The following is a 23,975-nucleotide window of genomic DNA, read 5'->3' on the forward strand; positions in this document are numbered from 1 at the left end:
CTTCTTGAGAGTCCTTTCCTACTCTGAAGGACCTTAGAAAACTTGCATTATGTTTCACCATTAAAATCTCTACATTTAATATAGACGAGGAAAAATTGTTAAAATATGATATTTGTTTCTAAACAGTAGTTCTAATCCCTATAAGGTCTACTTATGCATAGTTAGAATGAGTTACTTGGTAACAATTCTCTGTATAATGAACAATATCCATGGCTTAGTAAATGGATATTTGAATTTTCTTTATAAACTGCCTGGGCGTGCACAGAATTAACTGAATATATGAATATCCAGGAAGTGTGATTTTTGAGTGAATAGTTTCTCTTCTGAGTAGTTAGCATTTTCTCCTATTGAAAAATTAGTGGTTCTTTAGTCTCATGTGGACAAAATCTAATCAAGTGTGTTTAAATTATGGATAGCCAGCAAAATTATATAGTGTTATCCCACTAATTCATTTATTTATTCAAAAATATTTTTTGGCATCTGTTATATGCCAGATACTGTGCTAAGTGCTGAGGTTACAAAAATAAAAAAGACTCCAATCCTTGATTGAAATAGATGGCCACAGAAGAGAATCCTAAGGACGTTTCCCTAGATTTGGTCTTTTTATAAGTACTTATCTGCATGCCTTCCTACTCCTTTTTGTATGTGTGTTTTGTTAGGACTCTCTATTGCAATAAGAAGAGAAAAGTATAACATTCAGTAGCGTCAGTAAATTTTGGTCAGCACTGGCCGTGAACTAGGCCCTGTGCTTTGTGGGCAAAATGAGATAAAACAGATACCACTCGGCCCTCAAGGAGCCCACAGTGGAGGAGAAAGCCGATGGGGCAAGCGCCATAATGGAGTCTTGTCATAGTGCAGAGCTTCAGGTGGTTCTGACTACACCATGGTTTCCAGTGGGGCATTCAGCAGATTTCAGGTCAGCACTCCATCAACCCCCACCCTCGTGATGAAAGACCCTTGTCTCCTACAGCTCAGACATCTACCTGATCACTGGCAGAGTGGTAAGTAGCTGATCCTCTGATCTCCTTTGACCACACCTCTCACCCCGCCCCACCCCTTGCCTCCCTGTCTTCACAGAATACCAGCCATCTCAGCCCAGATTCTCTGGGCCTCAGCTGGTGTGTGTGTGTGTGTGTGTGTGTGTGTCCTGGTATCCTCTGTTGACACAAATAATCCGTAATCAATCTATAAATCAAAATTGAGGTGAGTTTATTATGAGCCAGATCTGATGTCTAGCCCTTCCCCAAGGAAAGAAGGGCACCAAAGAAGTAGGGTGTACAGAGTGATTACAAAGAGCATACCTCACATATGATAGGAATGTCCCTTTTACAGTAGTCACGAGATTGCTTTGCTGGTACAGCAAATGAGTGAACACAGCAGGTCAGTGGTCACAAGGTGAGTGGTCACAAGGTCACAAGCAGGTCAGTAATTAGTCCTTACTTTAGGGAGATATGCTTATCCTGAAAGAAATGCTGATATGGGGGAGGTTACATCTCTATCTTTAGGGGCCTCATTCTTGTCTTTGGAACATAGTAAATATTTAAAGCAGATGTTCAGTGCATGCTCAAGGAGCCACGTCAGGCCCTTGTGGAAAGACAAGGTCAGGCCAGTTAGTTTTATTTATTTATTTATTTATTTATTTTTTAAGATTTTATTTATTTATTTTTTCCCACCAAAGCCCCAGTAGATAGTTGTATGTCATAGCTGCACAACCTTCTAGTTGCTGTATGTGGGACGCGGCTTCAGCATGGCTGGAGAAGCGGTGCGTCGGTGCGCGCCCGGGATCCGAACCCGGGCCGCCAGCAGCGGAGCGCGCGCACTTAACTGCTAAGCCACGGGGCCGGCCCCTGGGCCAGTTAGTTTTAAACCAAATGGCTTCCTCGTATACTCCAATATATCCTGTTGCTTTCCATTTATTTATCACTTCATATCCCCACCTCAGGTAATTGGGTCAAAATAGCTCTTTGAGTTCATATGACTGACCCCACCCCTCAGGCCACCTGGTATTTGTTTTTTAGAATTCCTGTAAACAGGTTTACACCTAAAATTTAAGTTTTAATAATGAATCAAATATGAAAATTTTTAAGTGCACTTGGGCTATGGATGGCTGATGATTCATTACCAAAATCTCATTATAGGCTATTAAAGGTAGTCATTTACAAATTATAAAACAATACAAGAAGATTCTTTAAATGGAAAACTTGCCTTTTTTGCCTCGTCACGTGTTCTTTGAGTTGATGTGACCCAAATAGCATCTGATCATTTTCTTTAACCTTTCTTAAAAGACTCTTCCAAAGTCTTACTCCCTCAGGTTTTACTGTATTTGTGCACAGTGAATTCTGTGACAGGATTGTTACAATTCCACAATATCCCTTCTCTCCAATTCTCAAATCCAAAAAAATTCTGAAAACCAAACATTCTTTTTGTAGCTCATTTATTGGCAAAGCCAAACCTGAACCAAAGTGACCCTATTTAAATTCTTTGGTTATCTGCCCTACTGGGACACTCATATAGTTTGCTGCAGAAATATTACTGTGTTTGATTACAGAGTGCTGCCCTAGATATTTCATGTATACAGTGTATGCACAATATTACCTTTCTGAATTAAAAAATAATAATAGTAATCAATTCTGAAACAGCTCTGCCTCCAAGGATTTAAGTAGGGATGAGAGACATACGTATGTATAACGCATCCATGGCAGAGTGGTTTAAGAAGGCACTTTATATGTAATTGTGTGAGGTGATGGGTGTTAACTAAACTTATTGTGGTAGTCATTTTGCAATATATACATATATCAAATCATCATGTTTTACCCCTAAAAAATACAATGTTATATGTCAATTATAGCTCAATGAAACGGAAGAAAAAGAGGGCACTTAACTATTGTAGACAGTTTTTAGTTTTGACAAATTAGTTCATGTAAACGAAACACAGTGACAAAAAACAACCTTTAATTTTCTGGTAACTTTCACTTTGTCCCTAGATTTGGTGGTTCTGTCATTGGGGGTTAAAGCATAGGAAGTGTGACTATGAATGTACATATCTATTGATTTCTTGTACCCACAAAATAAAGGCTAAGATAAATACAATCAAGATAAATATAGGCTATAGCTGTGATGATATATACAAGAAACAAAGCTTCTGAATTGGGGATTGTATAGATATGCCTGTATACAAAAAGTGATCAGTAGCGATGTTCTTATACGTTTTCAATGGGAGAGGTGCCAAGAGCAATTTTATTAGTTCTCATTTCCTCTGCGTTTAAGAGAATGTAAATTCACACACCAGTGATTTCAGAAGCAATAGGTATGCTGATGTTTCCCACCTACCCATACCCCTTAAAACCATTCAAGTGAAACCATTTAACTCTTTAATTATGGTGGGGTAGAACTGGCCTGTTTTCTGCATGGTCATAAAGAAACATTTTATTTATTTACTTATAACAATTAGCATAACAATTATGCTTAACAATTAAGTGAAACCATTTAACTCTTTAATTATGGTGGGGTAGAACTGGCCTGTTTTCTGCATGGTCATAAAGAAACATTTTATTTATTTACTTATAACAATTAGCATAACAATTTTTTCTGGAAATTGATATTTTCAGGCTTAATGCAGTGATTGTGTTTTTACTTGGACTCTTCTCCATTTTTCCTTGTTCTGTGCAGATTATCAACGCCTGATGACCGTGGCGGAAGGCATCACCACGCTTTTGTTCCCATTTCAGTGGCAGCATGTTTACGTGCCCATCCTCCCTGCTTCTCTGCTACATTTTCTTGATGCTCCTGTCCCTTATCTGATGGGCCTTCAGTCAAAAGAAGGAACTGACCGTTCTAAACTAGAACTTCCTCAAGAGGTAAAACTTACAACGAACGATGAAGCATTTGCTGTTTGTTGATTTAGGTCAAGGCTACTTTTGTTCAATAGCATTGTCTTTGTCCAAACTGTGTCTCTGACTGTTCTGATTCTCCCAAGTAGGTCTAGGGCAGAGCCTGCGCCATAGAATGCAGATCCTGACTCCTGGTGGTTACCCTGACCTAGTCGCCAATTAAATGTGGTTCAAAACAGGACAATGGCAAATTTTCACAGCTGTAAATTTGTAAAGATGGAGCAATAGTAGTATTCTCTAGTTGCTTTATTATTCTAATAACATTTCATTTCTTTTCCTCCATTTATGTTATAAATTTTGTATTTAAACGATACAGTCCAATTTTAACATCCTTTAAAATCATTGTATTAATTGAGGTGAATTTAATTCTTGACCTCCATCTAATGAAAAGTAACATCCTTCAGCAAGCTAGGGATGATGGAAATAGCAAATACTTCAGTATTCTTTGTTTTAAGACCTTAGGTTAGTTGTCAACTTTTTCTAGATGTCAGCGTGGCTAGGTGGCCGAGATAAAAATTTTAACCGCTAGTTTTTAGGTCACCTTAAGGTTACGAGGCTTTCTTTGTATTGTATTTTCTAATGTTAAGAAAATAAACAGGAATTCTTGAAAGCATTTTGAATCTAATTTTTAGCAGTTGTTAATAGTGCTCAGAATTACAGTTGTAAAGCCTTGGAAATGGAATATTGATGAGAGTGCCATGGCCTATTAAAAAACATAAAATGGTTAATTACATTACATTATTAGCTATTTAATTAGCACCTTTCTTAATAAAATCTTTCATGCTGTGTTTCACTTTTACTTATTCTTATTTCTCATGGAGATTCTCATTTTAGTAAGTGAATTTAAAATAACACACTAAGCCACAGCCATTATAGCCAGTAACGATTCCTGTAATCATCCATTGCTTACTTTATTCTAATGAGTGTTTCCCTACCAAAATTAACATTTTTGTTCAGGAGGAAATAGCTTGATTCAGATCGTATAGAGCACACATGCAAACCGTCTTGTTCTTTTTGAGCTTGTGTGTCCCTGTTATCCCTCTTTTTTCTATTACTTGAACTCTCTTGTTTTCTCTTCTACTAAATTAATCTAAGTATCTTCTTGGTTCAAAGAAGTAAATCCTTTAAATTTTCAAGGAAAAAGAAATAGACTAGCCGAATGCATTTTGTTTTAAAGACTTTAAACAGTGACATGTTTTAGTTTCTTGTTGAATATTTGGTCTGTTTGTATGTGAATCAAATGATATTTTATAAGACCATTTGTTTAGGTGTGTAACTGTTATCTTTCCAGTTTTGCATGAGTAGTAATGGTTGAGAATTTTTAAATGCCATCTTGATGTATTTGTAGTTGGGAAATCTTGCTGTCTCTGTGCATATCCTCTGACTCTAAAGATGAACTTAAAAATTTTGAAAGCTCTAGCAATAATGTCTCTGATTTCCTAATTTTCCATTCACTGAATCAACACTATTTAATAAATATACATACCCATCTATTCATAGAGTAGAATAATATGAAATAACCTGAATCAAGTGTGACAATAGCAGTGCTTCTGTATAGAAAGTATAGATTAGTACAGTGCTGTTTTAGAAGAAAAGCCTTAACAGTATATCACCTTGCTCTGGTATCATTTTACAATGAGATGAAATAATGTATTTCACGTAATTTGGGGGAGGAAGTGGGTATAAAAATAGCCATTTTAAAAAGTGGCTTAAATACACTTACTAGTAATACTCACCACCCCGCTTTCCCTGAAAACTGTAAAATAAAATAATATCTAAAAATAGTGACAGGGCTTCTTAAAATAGTTGTGAAAATGATAAGTTTATGAAATGATTATTTTAAGAAGGTATGATTTTAACTGTTAGCTAACTAATGTAACTAAATGACTTATAATTAACCACCCACTCGCTTTCCCCATGATTCCAAAATGATAGGCACAGGTAACCATTTGTTAAATTGCTTTTTGGAGGGTGGAGTGGGGAGAGTGATGGTGGAAAGATATAGCACTGAGAATTAATTGCATAGAATAGTACCTCACTTTCTACCATTCTTGCTCATCTTCACAGTAAATGGTGGACAAAAAAATCAAGAGAGAAACGGAAACAGAATTGCTTTTGCCACCTTTCTTTTTGCCATGTCTTGCCCTGAGATTCTATGGGAATGGTTTAAATGTTTTCCTCTGGCTTACCCTTATGCCAGCTTAAGGCCATTGAGAAATTAGATCCCTTACTAAGCATGGACAGAGCTGCCCTAGCCTCACGTTCCTGGATACTTCTTCCTCCTGCCTACATTTTTAGGGTTCCACAAAATGACCATCTCCTTGAGCCTTATTTATTCATTCAGCAAAGTGTTGTCCCTTATACTACTAGTGTAGGATACACTGGGAGACATCAAGATAAATAAGAGTTGATTTCTGCTTTCCAAAATAAGTCATTTACAAATATTAATAACACAAGGTAAAAAAAATAAGTTAGAAAAAACTATCTGGAAACAAACGAAAATGATAACATGCCATATCAAACCATATGGGACGCAGCAAAAGCGGTCCTGAGAGGGAAACTCATAGCGATACAAGCCCACCTTAACAAACAAGAAAAAGCCCTAATAGGCAACCTCAAATTACACCTAACAGAACTAGAAAAAGAAGAACAAACAAAGCCCAAAGCCAGCAGAAGGAGAGAAATAATAAAAATCAGAGCAGAAATAAATGATATTGAGACCAAAAAAACAGTAGAAAGGATTAATGAAACAAAGAGTTGGTTCTTCGAGAAGATAAACAAAATAGACAAACCCTTAGCCAGGCTAACTAAGAAAAAAAGAGAAAAGGCTCAAGTAAATAAAATTAGAAATGAAAGAGGAGAAATTACAACGGATACCATGGAAATACAGAGGATTATAAGAGAATACTATGAGAAATTATATGCCAACAAATTGGACAATCTAGAAGAAATGGATAAATTCTTAGACTTATACAACCTCCCAAAATTGAACCAAGAAGAAATGGAGAATCTGAATAGACCAATCACAAGTAAAGAGATTGAAATAGTAATCAAAAACCTCCCAAAAAATAAAAGTCCAGGACCAGATGGCTTCTCCAGTGAATTTTACCAAACATTCAAAGAAGATTTAATACCCATCCTCCTCAAACTATTCCAAAAAATAGAGGAAGATGGAACACTTCCTGAATCATTCTACGAGGCCAACATCACCCTGATACCGAAACCAGACAAAGACAATACAAAGAAAGAAAATTACAGGCCAATATCGCTGATGAACATTGATGCAAAAATCCTCAACAAAATATTGGCAAACCGAATACAACAATATATCAAAAAGATCATACACCATGATCAAGTGGGATTTATACCAGAGACGCAGGGATGGTTCAACATCCGCAAATCAATCAACGTGATACATCACATCAACAAAACAAAGAATAAAAACCACATGATCATCTCAATAGACGCAGAGAAGGCATTTGACAAGATACAACATCCATTTATGATAAAAACTCTCAATAAATTGGGAATAGAAGGAAAGTACCTCAACATAATAAAGGCCATATATGACAAACCCACAGCTAACATCATACTCAACGGGGAAAGACTGAAAGCCATTCCTCTGAGAACAGGAACGAGGCAGGGCTGCCCACTCTCACCACTCCTGTTCAACATAGTACTGGAGGTTTTGGCCAGAGCAATTAGGCAAGAAAAAGGAATAAAAGGAATCCAAATAGGTAACGAAGAAGTGAAACTCTCACTATTTGCAGATGACATGATTGTATATATAGAAAACCCTAAAGAATCTGTTGGAAAACTGTTAGAAACAATCAACAACTACAGCAAAGTTGCAGGGTACAAAATCAATCTACAAAAATCAGTTGCATTTCTATATGCTAATAATGAACTAACAGAAAGAGAGCTCAAAAAGATAATACCATTTACAATTGCACCAAAAAGAATAAAATACCTAGGAATAAATCTTACCAAGGAGGTGAAGGACCTATACAATGAGAACTACAAGACATTATTGAGGGAAATCTACGATGACATAAAGAAATGGAAAGATATCCCATGCACGTGGATTGGAAGAATAAACATAGTTAAAATGTCTATATTACCTAAAGCAATCTACAGATTCAATGCAATCCCAATCAGAATCCCAATGACATTCTTCACAGAAATAGAAAAAAGAATACTAAAATTTATATGGGGCAACAAAAGACCCCGAATAGCTAAAGAAATCCTAAAGAAAAAGAACAAAGCAGGAGGCATCACAATTCCTGACTTCAAAACATACTACAAAGCAATAGTAATCAAAACAGCATGGTACTAGTACAAAAACAGACACACAGATCAATGGAACAGAATTGAAAGCCCAGGAATAAAACCACACATATACGGACAGCTAATTTTCGACAAAGGTGCTAAGGACATGCAATGGAGAAAGGAAAGTCTCTTCAATAAATGGTGTTGGGAAAACTGGACATCCACATGCAAAAGAATGAAAGTGGACCATGTGCTATCGCCATACACAAAAATTAACTCAAAATGGATCAAAGACCTGAAGGTGAGACCTGAAACTATAAAACTCATAGAAGAAAATATAGGCAACACACTATTTGACATTGGGTTTAAAGGAATCTTTTCGGATGACATGCCTACCCAGACTAGGGAAACTAAAGAAAAAATAAACAAGTGGGACTTTATCAGACTAAAGAGCTTTTATAAGACAAATGAAATCAGAATCAAGATGAACAAACAACCAACCAGCTGGGAGAGAATATTTGCAAAACATACATCTGACAAGGGGTTGATCTCCATAATATATAAAGAACTCACACAATTGAACAACAAAAAAACAAACCACCCGATCAAAAAATGGGCAGAGGAAATGAACAGACACTTCTCCAAGGAAGATATACAGATGGCCAATAGGCACATGAAAAGATGCTCAACATCACTAATCATCAGGGAAATGCAAATCAAAACAACACTAAGATACCACCTCACGCCCGTTAGAATGGCTATAATCACCAAGACAAAAAACAACAAATGTTGGAGAGGATGTGGAGAAACAGGAACCCTCATACACAGCTGGTGGGAATGCAAATTGGTGCAGCCTCTATGGAAAACGGTATGGAGATTCCTCAAAGAATTAAAAATAGAGATGCCCTATGATCCAGCCATCCCACTACTGGGAATCTATCCAACGCACCTGAAATCAACAATCCAAAGAGGCTTATGCACCCCTATGTTCATTGCAGCATTATTCACCATAGCCAAGAAGTGGAAGCAACCTAAGTGTCCCTCGACTGACGATTGGATTAAGAAAATGTGGTATATATATACAATGGAATACTACTCAGCCATAAAAAAAGACAAAATCGTCCCATTTGCAACAACATGGATGGGCCTGGAGCGTATTATGTTAAGTGAAATAAGCCAGAAAGAGAAAGACAAACACTGTATGATCTCACTCATATGTGGAATATAAACCAACACATGGACAGAGAAAACTGGACTGTGGTTACCCGGGAAGTGGGGGTGGGGGGTGGGCACAAGGGGTGAAGGGAGTCATATATGGGGTGAAGGACAAACAAAAATGTACAACCCAAAATCTCACAATGTTAGAAACCATTAAAATATCAATAAAAATGTAAAAAAAAAAAAAAAAAAATAAGTTAGAGGAATGAATGAACTAAGAATATATACAGAGAAAATCAATATGCCTTTAAGATAGGGACGTAGGAAGGCTTCATGGCAGAAGAGAGAAGTCAGCTTCGGGTCTTTGCTCCCTTACGAGGGAATGTTGTTTTTAATTGGAAGTAATTACATGTCATGAAGGCTTCTGGGCAGTGTTGATCAGTAAAAATATAGAAATATTTAGTCCTAAAACAACATAAAATTGGATGTTGAGTATGTTTTTCATTGTGTATGTAATACTTCTTGAGCTGTTCTTATAGAATTTTTTAAATTTAATGGTGTTAGAAGTGAGAAAGTGACTTATCAGGATATCCTATGGTATGGAATTCTTGTTTGTTTTAGAAAAAGGGCTCTTTGGTTTTTCTTCGATAACTTTTTATAACACAAGTTCATATTTCCTGTTTCTGCTTTGTGATAATCAAAGCCCCAACTTGGGCCCTGCTAAGCAGACATGGAGGATAGGAGAGACTCGTGGGAACGTGCAGACAGGCCCCAGCTGTGGTGCTGGAACACCCACCTTGCCAGACGCTTTCAGCTCAGCAGCGATTACCTGAGCATAACAAGCTTTAAAATGTCCCCAAATGTATCATTTTCTCTTTTCATAGGAGAAGGAGAGGGATAGAAAAGGATAGCAGGAAGGCATTAATGAAGGAGACAGTACAAAGTGTAAGTGGTGGGAGGTTGCTGGTTAACATTTAGATTAGCAAGTTGAAATTTTTTTCTTCCATTTTTAAAGATTGGATTATGGTGACCTACTTTCTCCCTTTAAGCGTTTCAATATATCCTGCTTTCTAGTGAGACTGTAGAAACATATAAAGATGTGGATTTATAGAAAACTGTAGACAGCACTACTGTCTTCAGCAAGATGTGACTTCAGCTCTTACTTTATTTAGAGAAAACTTTTGACATTGGAGATGAGGAAAAATGGAGAGAAAAAAATTCCTTAAGCCACTAGGCTGTTTGAGGATGCATATCTGGAATAGGTGTCAGGAAGTCACCTACCTTCTTGGGCCTCAATTTCTTCATCTGCAGAATTAAAGGGTTGCATTCAAGGGTTACTTCGGGCTTGAAGAATCATTATTGATTCTCTGTTTTGGGATGGGGGAAAATCTTGAGTTTTTATAGAGCTTAATTTGGAGCTTTACTGCCCTTCTTGCTCATCAGCATCTAGCATGAAGAGCAGGGATCAGAAGAGAAAAACAGAGACCCCACTGTTTACTCTCCTCTTCTCACCTTACCTTGGAATTCAAGATCAGAAGACAGTATAAATTCTCTCCTTGCTGACCTGGGGGTTGGGAGTGGGAGAGGGAGAGACCAGGAAACACGAGGTGTGAAGCTTCCTATTCTGTTTATTGACTTGCACCCCATGCCCTATGTTCAGCCACTAATGCAGTCAGGATCAGTTTTATTGATGGGCTACACCTTCGACCCCCTTCCTACCCAGTCTAGGAGCACAGTCTTCCTTTACACTGACAGCCTTGTTCTGATTAAGAGGGTATGAACAATAAAGGTAAAATACAGTTTTGAAGTCTGCTATAATCAAGTACCTGAGGAGTAATCAGAATTTTATGCAGGTACTTGCCCTCTTGAATTTTGCATATCTATTTGGGAAATATTTAAAAGTCTTTTTATTCAAAATCTAGAGTGTAAGCAAACTCAAAAAAATATTTCCTCTGGTTTCTATTTCCTCTCTTCCTTAACTCAAAAATATCTCCCGGGGCCGGCCCCATGGCTTAGCGGTTAACTGTGCCCTGGCGGCCCGGGTTGGGATCCTGGGCGCGCACTGACGCACCGCTTCTCTGGCCATGCTGAGGCCACGTCCCACATACAGCAACTAGAAGGATGTGCAACTATGACATACAACTATCTACTGGGGCTTCGGGGGGAAAAAAAAAAAGGAGGAGGATTGGCAACAGATCTTAGCTCAGAGCCAGTCTTCCTCAGCAAAAAGAGGAGGATTAGCATGGATGTTAGCTCAGGGCTGATCTTCCTCACAAAAAAAAAAAAAATCTCCCAAGACAACTCTTAATTATCCAAAGATTAATCATTTATAGTTCTCTAAGCATTTGCCTCCACTACCTCTCTCTGCCTCCTGCTGTCTAACGACTCCTAAAATGGTTTTGCTGTCCAAGAGGTTGAAGTTAATTTTGGATAAAATGAAAATTTGTGGATTTTCTGTGAATTGGATTGCTCCTTGCCAATTTCTTCCCATTTTGGGGTACTACAGCTGCTAAATTTTAGCAATTATTGTTAATTCTAAATTACAAATGGTGTTAGAGCAGTGGAATGGCATAGAAAGTACAGGCTCATTCAGTGAAAATTTTACCCACTGCCTTCTAATTGTGAGGTACTGTAAGCCTGTGTACCTTTACCACTGTAGAAAGGCCTAATGGATGCCATATGTGACTGAATCATGTCAACATTATAATAAATAGATAAGACCCAAAGAAAATTATTCATGTAGTAAATGTGGTATAAAAATACTCACATAATGAAAAATGCTCGCAACAGAGATTTATTTTAAAGAATAAAAAATTCTTAACCTTGAGGAATCATCTCATTTTTCACTAGGAGAATTTATAGGACTATTACATAGGTTAACATAAAAGGCAGTGTAATCTATGATGTTGTTTATAATAGTTGCCAAGAATATTTTAGAGCATAAAATTCCTGTATTTTAAAACCTTTGTATTTCTTTTTTCTTTTTCAGGCTAATTTGTGTTTCGTGGATATTGACAACCATTTTATTGAGTTGCCTGAAGAATTTCCACAGTTCCCCAATAAAGTGGATTTTATCCAGGAACTCTCTGAGGTTCTTCTTCAATTTGGGATTCCTCCTGAGGGCAGCCTACATTGCAGTGAGAGTGCCACCAAACTGAAGAATCTGGTTCTGAAAGACTTGGTCAATGACAAGAAGAATGGCAACATCTCCGCTAATAACATCAGCATGTACGAGTTACTCAAGGGCAATGAAACCATAGCTCGCCTCCAGGCTCTGGCCAAGCGGACCGGTGTGACCGTGGAAAAAATGGACCTCTCTGCCCCTCTGGGTGAAAAAGAAAAGGATGTAAAATTACAATGTGAAGAGGCAGAACTAAGGGACTACCAACTCAATGTCCAGCTCCGAGAGGTCTTTGCTAACCGGTTTACACAGATGTTTGCAGATTACGAAGCGTTTGTGATTCAGACTGCCCAGGACATGGAATCCTGGCTGACCAACCGGGAACAGATGCAGAACTTTGACAAAGTAAAAAGATCCATAGCTTCCCTTCTTATGGTTCTTAGTGGCCATATTGTTGATTTTGTCAACTTTTTTAAACTCAGATTTTTCCTCTCTCTCTTCCCATTAAGAACTTTTCTTTACCAGTATTTTACACTAGAGGAAATAATTTCACAGGAAAGCAAATCATCTAGCTCATTAAGCTAGTCATTGAAATGTGTTAAATTGCCTTTACCCTCATTTTTGAATTTTCTGTACTTAGAAAATGCTTGAATTATAGAAACTCTTAAATTTCACAGGTTTTTCAGATCTGGTAATACTATCTGACCTTGTAAAAGTTTTATTTACTCTTATTTTAGGATCAAGTCTAGTTCAGTGGGGCTTATTCCTTTTCTAATAAATCCTTATACTTTGTCTTCAACCTAAAGTGCAGTCACAACTTGTCCAGGTAGAGGTAACAAACAGTTTAGTTTCAGAAGCCAAATTTTTAACTGATTCTTGGATCAAAAGACAGAAAGAGTGAATAAATTAGGTTTTATGACTGTAAGTCTGAGGCTCTGTTCCAGTTTTTGGAAAGGGAAGATAGAAAGAAAAGCTGATGGCTATGTCAAGAAAATCTGGCAGAAGAATATACTCTATAGTAAACCTTGGAAGAAGCTTTGTCTGATTGTCCTGCTGAAGTTGAAGCTTCTATATAAGGTTTACTATAGAGTATTCTGCCAGATTTTCTTGACATAGCCATCAGATTTTTTTTTTTTTCAGGCAAAGCACTTAGGGTTGGGCACTAACTCTTTTGAGTCACCAGCGTATAGTTCATTCCTCTGCCTCTGGTTGCTGAGGCATGATATTGCTGTTAGATTGAATTATGGCTTTTCGCTAAATGGTGTCTTTGCGTCATGAAAGACCGCTCAAAGGGACTAATACATTCTAAGAGACTAATCTACAATCTTGGAGCATCTGACAAATAAGTATTAATAAAAAATTTTTCCAAAGGTAGGTAGTATAAAAGATTATTTTATGATTTCATCAGATATTTTTTCAGATGGAGGATATAAACTATGTTGAACCATTAAGTTCCAATGCACGTTATATTTGAGAAAAACTTCTTTAATAAATTAAGAAGACTTCCCTTTTCCAAATGTATTCCTGCTCTTAGGTTCCTTTCTCATTAAGCTTGACCATTTTTCCACGTTTTTTCCTGTCCAACTTGAAACTAATCTCTGTATACTCGTGATTTATCCTTGCGGCAATTCAAATTCTTATCTAAATTGAGCACTGGTACTTTCTTCCTTCCTAATCTTTATGTAGCTTCAAACTATAAATGGAATTCTTTTTGTATAACCCCTAGAGGAATGAAAGTTTCGTGTTGGATTCCGGAAGGCTTGTAGTCATCTCGTTTTTCACTAGGAAAATTTACAGGACTATCACATAGTAGTCCTGCAAGCCAAGTCTTTGCTGACCTTAGAGGTTGTAGTCCAGGAAGGTCTGAGTATGAAAAGCCAGACATTTGGCCCATTTTAAAAAAAGGTTGTTTGCTTCGTAAAAAGTAAAATTGATGTTTATCTGTAAAATACCTTTTGAAGAAGTGAGCTGATTTCTAGAGACTACCAAGAGCCTCTCTCTGGCAATTTGCATTTATGTAATTACATCTAAACTATGGAGGCACTTAATTGAGTTTGGGTTTCTCAGAAAACTTTGGGAAGTTTTTAAAAGGCTTCCTAAATTTCACAATGAAAAATAAATATGCTAGAAAGAAGCTGGTGAGTATTAAGGAGAGTAACCTTATGTCAGAACTTACCCTTCCACCTCTCCCCTTCTGGCTTCTGCCACACTGCATCTACTCCACAGAAGGAAAAGCAAAACCAACCCAGCAGCTGAAATAGTAATTCACTTCCAAGTTACAGCTAGTACCAAACTGCGGCTAGAATTCCTGTACACACATGGACCTGAGGAACCACAGGAAAAAAATCAACACTTTGAGATAGGAACTGATTACCATTTACTGAGCCATCCCGTGCAGCAGACAAGCTGGTAACAGGAACGGGCGGCTGGTTGTACATGTTTTCCAAAGGCTTGGCTTGCTCCAGATGGTTTTTCAGGCTATGCTTTTTTTAGTTGTTAAGGCCCAGACTATTCTGTCAGCACAGGTCTGGAAGGAGTTTAATCTTGAATTAACACTCATCCATCAGTCTCTAACAGAGTTGTGGCCTAAAAAACATCCACTTTAAAAAAGAACAAAAAGATTTCACCCGTAAGCACAAATTCCACGTTGGTTTTTTTTAAGGTTCTTACTCATGTATATATCATTATTGTATCCGTTAATCACCTCATTGCCTTATGACCTGGAGGTATCTTGCATAGGCTAGGAATAGAAAGCAGAAATTACAGCCAGCTGGGGAAAGGGGTCAAATTTAATGGTAAGTGAAGAGGATGATTGACGATGTGTAGCAACTGATCACCATCTTTCATTAATGGTGCTCTCTTTTCTGCATAATGGTCGTGAGGATCAAAATGTAAATCAATTTTGAAAGGTGGGATCGGTGCTAAAGACTGAGGTGACCTAAATTCCATGAATTTAGAAGAAAGGAAGGAAAGTGAATTTTTAAGGATTTTTGAATTTCAAGTGTCAGTTTTGTGTGTTATAAGGTTAAAGAAGAGTGACCTTCGCAACAGATAATTTTCAGATTTATCGTGTAATATTGAGATGGTCTCTTTGCAATAATAATTTTCTAATCATCTGATTACAGGCTTCGTTTCTGTCTGACCAGCCTGAGCCTTACCTGCCATTTCTTTCACGGTTCATTGAAACACAGATGTTTGCCACCTTTATTGATAATAAAATTATGTCTCAGTGGGAAGAGAAGGATCCTTTGCTTCGGGTCTTTGACTCCCGGATTGAGAAGATAAGACTGTATAATGTAAGGGCACCCACCTTGAGGACGTCTATATATCAGAAATGCAGCACTTTAAAAGAAGCAGGTACAATTGCCATGCCTTTTTAAATTAACTTAAAATCCATGATCATTTCTTTTTTACACACTGTTGGCCTTATAAACCGCAAAATTAATTTTCAGTTTTAGACTTCAAGGTTAATCCTTATACTGTATCAAGAGATGCTTTCTGTAGTTTTGTTTCCTTCTGTTTCTGTGAGTTTATGTCCATCCTCTTCCTACTTGACATTCCTCTTCTGTTAGAATAGGAAAAACGATAACAAATTGAATGGAGTATAACTACGAAGTTGTTATGATTTTTGTCTCTCTTTATTGCCTTAATGGAAAAAAAAGTTAATTTGTATCTTGCTGCTTATGTTGCTATTTTACTTCTCATCTCTTGTCTCTTTATCCAAGAAAAGGTAAGTATTAAATTAAAAATAGTAAATCTGAGATGCTACCTGATTTACATAATTAAAACAGTATATTTACTTTAGTGGTGCCATTAATTATAATAGCTTCATTTATTGAAATTAAATCTCTGGATTCTTGAATTCAAATTAGAGATTCCCCAACCCTGACACCAGTTTTTCCCTCAGAGAATTATGAGTCTTGTCCAGTCTTGTCTGGAAGTGGAATATAGTCCATTCAATAAATAATCATATTAGCAGTCAATATTTACTGAGTACTTATTAAGTGCTGGACATTGAGATGCATTTTTGCATTTGATCTTAACCATGAGGGGGTATAGACACATTACTTTTGTATCATAACTATTGTCATTTTCAGTTGAGAAAACTGAGAGGTTAAATACCTTGCTTGTGATTGCATAGCTAGTGATGGGTGGAGCCGTGATTTGAACCCAGGTTTGACTGATTCTAGCACCTGAAGCCTTACTACCATGTTAGCTGTTCATTCAATAAAGAAACAAGTAAAATTACCAATCCACACAATTTTATAATTTGTACCTAGTTCCTAACTCGTTCTTTCCCAAATAAACTGATATTTATCACCTGAGTGCCCCCTCCTTTTCTTTCTTTCCCTTCAAATGTAGGAGTTATTCAAAAGCAATTTTTCCTCTGGAGAAAAAGGTGGCAGTGAATGCGGAATTTCTTTGGTCTGCCTCTCTTGCTTGCCTTTCTCACTTTATTTAAATAGATCAAAGTCACAGGAGTGGTGATGCTGTAGTTGTAGCATATTTAAGGAAAGAAGTATGTAAATGATGTCTTTTATGTAACCTCAGAGGTCTCTCTGATAACTCACTGAAGCATCATCCTGTTGTATTCCCACTTATGAGAGTAGATCCTTGGAGCCCCTTCAAGGAGTGGCAGTTAACTCTGTGTTTCTGGAAACTGAGGAAGTAGAAAGAATGAAATTGTCTATGCCTGTTCAGAGAATGGTATGACTTTCAGTGCTTTAATAGCCATATGAATAGTATAATGCCTTGTTGAACAAATTTCATTCCTCCCTTCCTGACAAAATGGAGCTAAACACTGATTCTTTTATTTGTGTGCTTCCGGAAAATATTTTCAATTAAAGTAGATTTTCTTTCAGCCTCTCAAAGAATTTGATACTCCCACCATCATCACAGGAGTTATATAATACTCTTGAAAATGTACCATTATAGATTTAACATATATGAAAATGAGATTTGGCTAAAGCAATAGTCTCCTAGGAGCTTAATGTATCAAAGACTTTTTTAAGAAGTAAAAAGAGACAGCTGGCTGTGACTATGTGTACCACTCAAAAATGATGCAGTTCTTTCTTTTATCTGGTCAAATTGTCTTTTGCCCTCCCCCAACAAAAGCTGTAGAGATTGGGATTTTGTTGTCAACCTTGGATTTTTATTGTGTATTTTTTTTGTCTTTTCTTGTTTTGTTTTTGTTTTGCCTCTAACTAAAAAGAATTCTAATTTGCAGGTGAACTCTTTAAGCAGAGGCTATCTGCTGTTGACATTGTGGCACCAGAACCTCATGATTTCTGTGCAGAAAGACAAGAAGTTGATAGTAATGCAGAGTTTTCTTTTTCCTCACCAATCACAGAAAATGAATACTGACACAAACCCTTGAGTATAACAACAGGCCCATGACCTCTCAAAGCAGGCATTTAATAATTTCTGAATGTTCAGTTATTCACTGTAATTACTGAAAAGTAACATTGCATTATGCTCCTTATGGCAATCTTAAATGTAAACCCTAGAATAATTCATTGTGAAGTACGATTTTTGTTTTTAAAAAGTGTCCTAACTAAAGGAGTATAACTCAATATCAGAAAGATTTCTCTGCCATTTTAAACCCAACGGAAAAACTGAAGCTGACTTTTCCTTTTTTCCTTTCGTGAGGACAGAAGTACTCATTGACAAAGATGGAATTTTGTACTATTTCATGGAACATAAAGTTGGCAGGGACTTCAGAGAATTCCGTGCCATGAATCTAAGCCTTATTTTGCCTAAGCCATCTATTAATTGTGTTTCACAAATATTAGGAAGCATTGAGAGTATAGATAGGGTTGTGGAGAGCCAGGGGGCATCGTTAAAAATTAAATATCATTTCACATTAAAACGTGACATCCTTTTGCCCAGCATAGAACATATGGTCTGTGTTTCAAGAGAAGTTACAAGTTACACATTAAAAATAAAATGAAATTTGAAAAAGTATTGGATAAATTCATATGGGTTATGAAGAAAAATTAGGGAAGTTGAAAGTAGATATCCAACATTTTGAAGTTTGAGTCATAGAGGGTAGTAGTGACTTCCACAAGGCTTCCCTTAATGCTGTTCTCAAACACAAACAGCTGGCTTGGGTGGTGCACTGGCCTCACGCAAGATGGTATTAAGCATATTCTTTTGATGAGAGTAGCGTGTGTCAGGGACAGACCCCTCCCCTCCCCAAAAAATTTTTTTTAGACTATGTATGGGGAATTGCCAGCAGTATTCAATCTGCTGATGTGTCAAGGGGCAAAATCAACTGATTCTATGAAACATTTATAAAAATTTTCTTTTACTTGTCTTAAATCCCAAGATTAGCAGTTCCCATGCTGTGTTCTGTTTATCACACAACCACAATTACTGCTTGTCCTCCTCTCTTAGTAATTTCTAGGCAAAGGATCAGAGACGTAGTCTTGATTGTCAAATATTACACTTTCTCCTGAAAATTCAGTTGATGAAAACATTTAAGATCAGATTTTTTTTACCAGAGAAATATTTCAGTGTTTCTTGGGTCTTTGAGACATCCTCCTAACTTTAAGTAGTTTTAAAACTAGAAAGGTTGAGTAATTCCTATCTTTTAAGTTTGGCCTGTTTTATTCTTTAAAAGGCCAGTTTCTTATCCTCTGGACATTTTTTAAATGCCTGCTTATTTTATTTTTGTCTCTACCCCTCTTGATCTAATAAGCACTCCTGAATGACTCCTACTAATGAGAATGTGACTGTTGCTAAAAGTGAGGTAATAAACTTCACACGGTTCCTTGTTTTTGCAAATGAAGAACCACGAATATTTAGTGGCTCTTTGTACAGAGAAATAAAGTAATAATATAAGGCCACTGTGCTTGCTTTTTCCTTCCCTTTACTTGTCATTCAGCTAAGCAAAGTATTTTATTTGCCATCAGTTTCTTTAGTGTTATACTTAGAACCATATTTTCATTAAGAACATTGAATTTCCCACTTAAGGGAAACTGTTTCAAAACTGAATTATAGATTTTTCAACCTCACTGCCCTGCTTTTGACAAAGGCAGAAAATACCATGGAAATTAATCATCCAATATTTACTTAAAATTAACCTTTTTATGCTTACACTATACTGATTTCTGAAGAGCTTTTGTAGAAATCTATTTCAGAGTGTCAGAAAGATTGAGTTCCTTATAGGTGCATGAGTGGAGGAAGCATTATTTTTTAAGGTTTAGCCAATGAAATGTCTCTAATTTGTTATAAATTTAATTTATAGCCCAGTCAATTGAGCAGCGACTGATGAAAATGGATCACACTGCAATCCACCCACATCTACTTGATATGAAAATTGGTCAAGGCAAATATGAGCAAGGATTCTTTCCAAAGTTACAGTCCGATGTCTTGGCAACAGGACCAACTAATAACAAGTAAGCACATTCTTTGAGTAGTTGGTTGAAGGAATGAATGAAGGGTGCGATGCTCTGCAACTCTAATGGGGCAATGTTTAACCATTAAACATCTTATATGATTACTGTTTTCAAAGACCAAATTAATCCATATGAAATATGAATTGATACTCTGAGTATCTGACTTTGAATTCCATCATGTAAAAAAATCCAAAAACTAGGGATTTTTTTCTCTTTTAAGTAATGTACTCTTGGGAATAGCTTCACTTTAAATAACTGTGTTTAAATATTATGCTAATACTGTCTAATGGAATTAGAAAAGTTCTACTTTTCACTATCTGTATTAGTTTCGTAGGACTGCTTTAACAAAGTGCTATGAACTCGATGGCTTAAAACAACAGAAATTTATTCTTTCACAGTTCTGGAACCTGGAAGTCCAAAATCAAGGTATTGGCAGGGCCATGTTCCCTTGAGGCCTCTAGGGGAGGATCATTCCTTGCCTCTTCCAACTTCTGGTAGCCTCAGGCATTCTTTGGCCTGTAGTAGCATAACTCCAGTCTGTGTCTCGGTCTTCACATGGCTGTCTTCTCTCTGTGTCTGTGTCCAAATTCCCCTCTTCTTGTAAGGACACCGGTCATGTTGAATTAGGGCCCATCCTAATGACCTCATCGATTACATCTGCAAAGACCTTATTTCCGTATAAGGTCACATTCACAGGTATTGCGGTTAAGACTTCAACATATCTTTTTGCAGGACACAATTCAACCCATAACACTATCTTTTTCACTTTTTAAGTATCGAGTACAAAAACTACAAAACAACCAAAAATAAAGATAAACTCTATCATTTTTTATGGTAGATGATTCCATTCAGAAAATATCTGAATATGGTTAGAAATGAAAACAGTTATTTGGGTTTAGGAGAGTTCTTGATTTTAGGTGAATACAAGTGTTCTATTAACAAATGAGTAATAAAGAAGGGTTTTACAAGAAAGGATGCGAAGGAGGGTATTAATGGGGAGTATGGTAAGATGGAAAGAAAGAGCGTTGAGTTGGAAATCAGCAATTCTGGAATTTAGTTCATAACCGCTCACTGGCTTAGGAACCTTGGACAAGTTGGAATTGCTTGCCTCTTTTCTCATCTGAAAATACCCTAACATTCTACAACATATGTGATCTCATTAAAGAGGATCAGAGAAAGAAAGGGAAAAGAAGCCAGGCAGTGGTGAAGAAATGGGATAGCAGACTGAAGTAAAAACTGGGTACACAAAATAGAAGTGGCATTAAGCTGCCTGAATTTTCAGAAGGCAAGTAGAGAATCAGTGAGGGGAATAAAAGGTGGAATTATGGCTTTTGACCTAAATGGCCCAAAATAAATAAGTATAAATAATATGAAGGTTCTTAAAAGCTGGCTTAAAAGCTGGCTTATGATGGTTTTATCTTTCAGATGATCTGCTTAACTGTATGTTGCGGTATTTTTGGTACTTACCTCTTTATTTCCCAAGGTGCTTTAAATAAAGCAGTGATGAATATTTCCCAGTTTTGTGGCTGAGATCTGTAAGAGGATGGAGATTTATAATGATAAATACTAGAGTCTGAAAGGAAAGGAAGTGGCAATATATACAGTTAATTTGCAGAGTTTTACCCTCCCTTGAAAAGCTGTCCCTGCTTTCATAAACACTGAACTTAAAAATGTGCTAAGAGTGTTGTATTGACCATTGAGGGAGTCAAACTTTCCAGATCATGGTACTAGGTACATTGTTCTGTTTTTCAGAAGTGGATAAGAATTTTCCATCAGAAACAGGTTAGTCATCAGATTATTCATTTTTTTCTTATGTTTGTAAAGTATCCTAATTGTTTGAAGCATTTTGATAGAAGTAAACTATTAATTTTGGTAGTTTTTGTTTCCTTTTTTTTTTTAATAATTTTATTTATTTATTTTTTTTTCCCCCCAAAGCCCCAGTAGATAGTTGTATGTCATAGTTGCACATCCTTCTAGTTGCTGTATGTGGGACGCAGCCTCAGCATGGCCGGAGAAGCGGTATGTCGGTGCGCACCCGGGATCCGAACCCCGGGCCTCCAGCAGCAGAGCGTGCGCACTTAACCGCTAAGCCACCGGGCCGGCCCTTGTTTCCTTTTCATAGCGTTAGATTGCTCATTCATTCCTTTGGCAAATATTTATGGAATCTCTGCTGAATGTGAGGCACTGTCTTGTTCACTGGGATTTTAGCAATGAACAAAACAACAAAAATCCCTTCTTTCAAGACTGAGGAAACAAACAGTAAAGAAACTTAATATGTAAAAGAAGTAACCTGTCAGATAGCGATGAGATTTGTGATGAAAAATAAAACAGGGGAGGGAAGTAGGGAGTGCTTAGGAGGGAAGATTTCAATGTTGGAATCCTACTGCAATATTTTCTTGCTTTTGATCTTATATATAATCTCAAGCTTTCCCGTTTCCACACTGAGCCCCAAGCACTACGTTTTCATGTAGATTGTAGTCTGAAAGAGAAAATAGCTCAGAACTAATTGCAGGGCAAAGGAATTTATAACCATGCCTGTGTAAATGGGTGATCAACTGTTAGAGAGAATTTAATATGCTGCTTACAAGGCAAAAGCAAATAAGCAATCTTTAGTGTTTCAGAGAGTGTAATCATCTTTGGTAAAATTATGCTTAGTAAATGAGGTTTAATAATGCAAAGAATAAATTACTTAACAAGACCAAGAATGTGTGGACTTCATAGTAATTTTCTTAAGCAGATGCTTGTTTCCCTGTTTTGAAAATAAAATTAAATTGGGCATTTTGTCCCACAGAGTATGTAGTGAGATGCTGGTTATAATATGTAAGTTAATATTTGTCCTTTACCTAAAGCCTTTTCCACTTTTGCCATTTAGATTCTACTTCTTCCCTTTATTTATTATATAAATTCATTAGCTGGTGTTTATATTCTCTTCCATATTTTTACTATTTATTTGAACCACCCTACCCAGTAACCCTAATTTTTTAAATCCCTGAACAAATTTTACTATTTTACACTGACTTTTTTTGCTACAGGGCTGTTTCTAGGTCCTCCATGTCAAAGATCTATACCCAGGTCTTTGTATGTTTTTTTTGTTACTTACCTTTTACTCTTCCCCTTTATTTGTTATATAAGTTTATCAGCTGGTGTTTATATTCTGCTTCAGAGTTGTTAAAGAAAAAAAAATACAAAACTTGTTGAAGATGCTAAGACTGACTTTATTCAAGGGGGGCGATGGTAATAGGTGTAGTTCCATAGTGTTGGGGTTTGCAGCGGGGGAGAGAGATTGGACTCAGCTCTGAATACATGGTGGGTAGGTAGGAATTTATAGCCAAGGAGCAGAACGGAGTCAGTGGATGGAAAATTACTAAGGGGAAACATCAGGGGTAAGGGGGCTTCTGACTAAACCGACCTAACAGGATTCTTACTGAAGGCAGGCCAAGGTAATTAGACATCCCCTGGGGGATGGTGGCAGATGAGCAAGCCAATCAGATATATATGAGCATGATCATGTATGTACCTTGAGGAGGGGGGACGTTCCTGCTAGACTGACTTAGCAGAGTTCTTGGTAAAACTGGGTTTTACAAGGAAGTGCACAGGTAGGCCTGGAAGGTTCAGGAGCCTGACTGACTAAAGTTTGGTCAAGCAGAAAACTTTGGTCAGTGTCTTAATATGTTTTTTCATGGATCATCCTTTTCAGTTACCCCAATTCTCTGTGGATCCTTTTTTTTTTTTTTTTTGTAAGGAAGATTGGCGCTGAGCGAACATTTGTTACCAATCTTTCCCTTTTTGCTTGAGGAAGATTGTCCCTGAGCTAACATCTGTGCCACTCTTCCTCTGTTTTGTACGTGGGACGCCTCCACAGCATGGCTTGATGAGCGGTGTAGGTCTGCACCTGGGATCCGAATCTGCTGAGTGTGTGAACTTAACCACTACGCCACCGGGCCGGCCCCTCTTTGTATCCTTTTTACAGTCTTACACTGATCCTTTGCTGTAGGGACATTTCCAAGGATTCCACTTCAACGATCTATCACTAGATCTTTGTACATTTTTTTCCTGATATAAACCTATTCCTTTTTTTTTATTAAAACTATTTTAAGAGGGGCTACCTTCCTTGCTACCATTTTTATCATAATTATT

The 23,975-nt window shown here is 37.0% G+C and overlaps 1 protein-coding gene across 3 annotated transcripts in view; it reads left to right on the top strand.

Moving 5' to 3' along the window:
- The window catches only part of DENND5B (DENN domain containing 5B), a 190,847-nt gene that overhangs the window by 114,340 nt on the left and 52,532 nt on the right, over positions 1-23,975 (top strand). For 2 of the 3 annotated variants that reach the window (XM_058558547.1, XM_058558548.1), the window contains 4 exons: positions 3,670-3,857; positions 12,307-12,843; positions 15,564-15,795; positions 19,688-19,838. In XM_058558547.1, coding sequence (XP_058414530.1) covers positions 3,670-3,857; positions 12,307-12,843; positions 15,564-15,795; positions 19,688-19,838 — 1,108 coding nt within the window. Of the gene's footprint in view, positions 1-3,669; positions 3,858-12,306; positions 12,844-15,563; positions 15,796-17,665; positions 17,753-19,687; positions 19,839-23,975 lie in introns of all 3 variants that reach the window. The other variant, XM_058558549.1, reaches the window with a different exon arrangement.

The sequence above is a fragment of the Diceros bicornis genome, chromosome 17 (assembly GCF_020826845.1).
Source record: "Diceros bicornis minor isolate mBicDic1 chromosome 17, mDicBic1.mat.cur, whole genome shotgun sequence".
NCBI classification, from domain to species: Eukaryota; Metazoa; Chordata; class Mammalia; order Perissodactyla; family Rhinocerotidae; genus Diceros; species Diceros bicornis.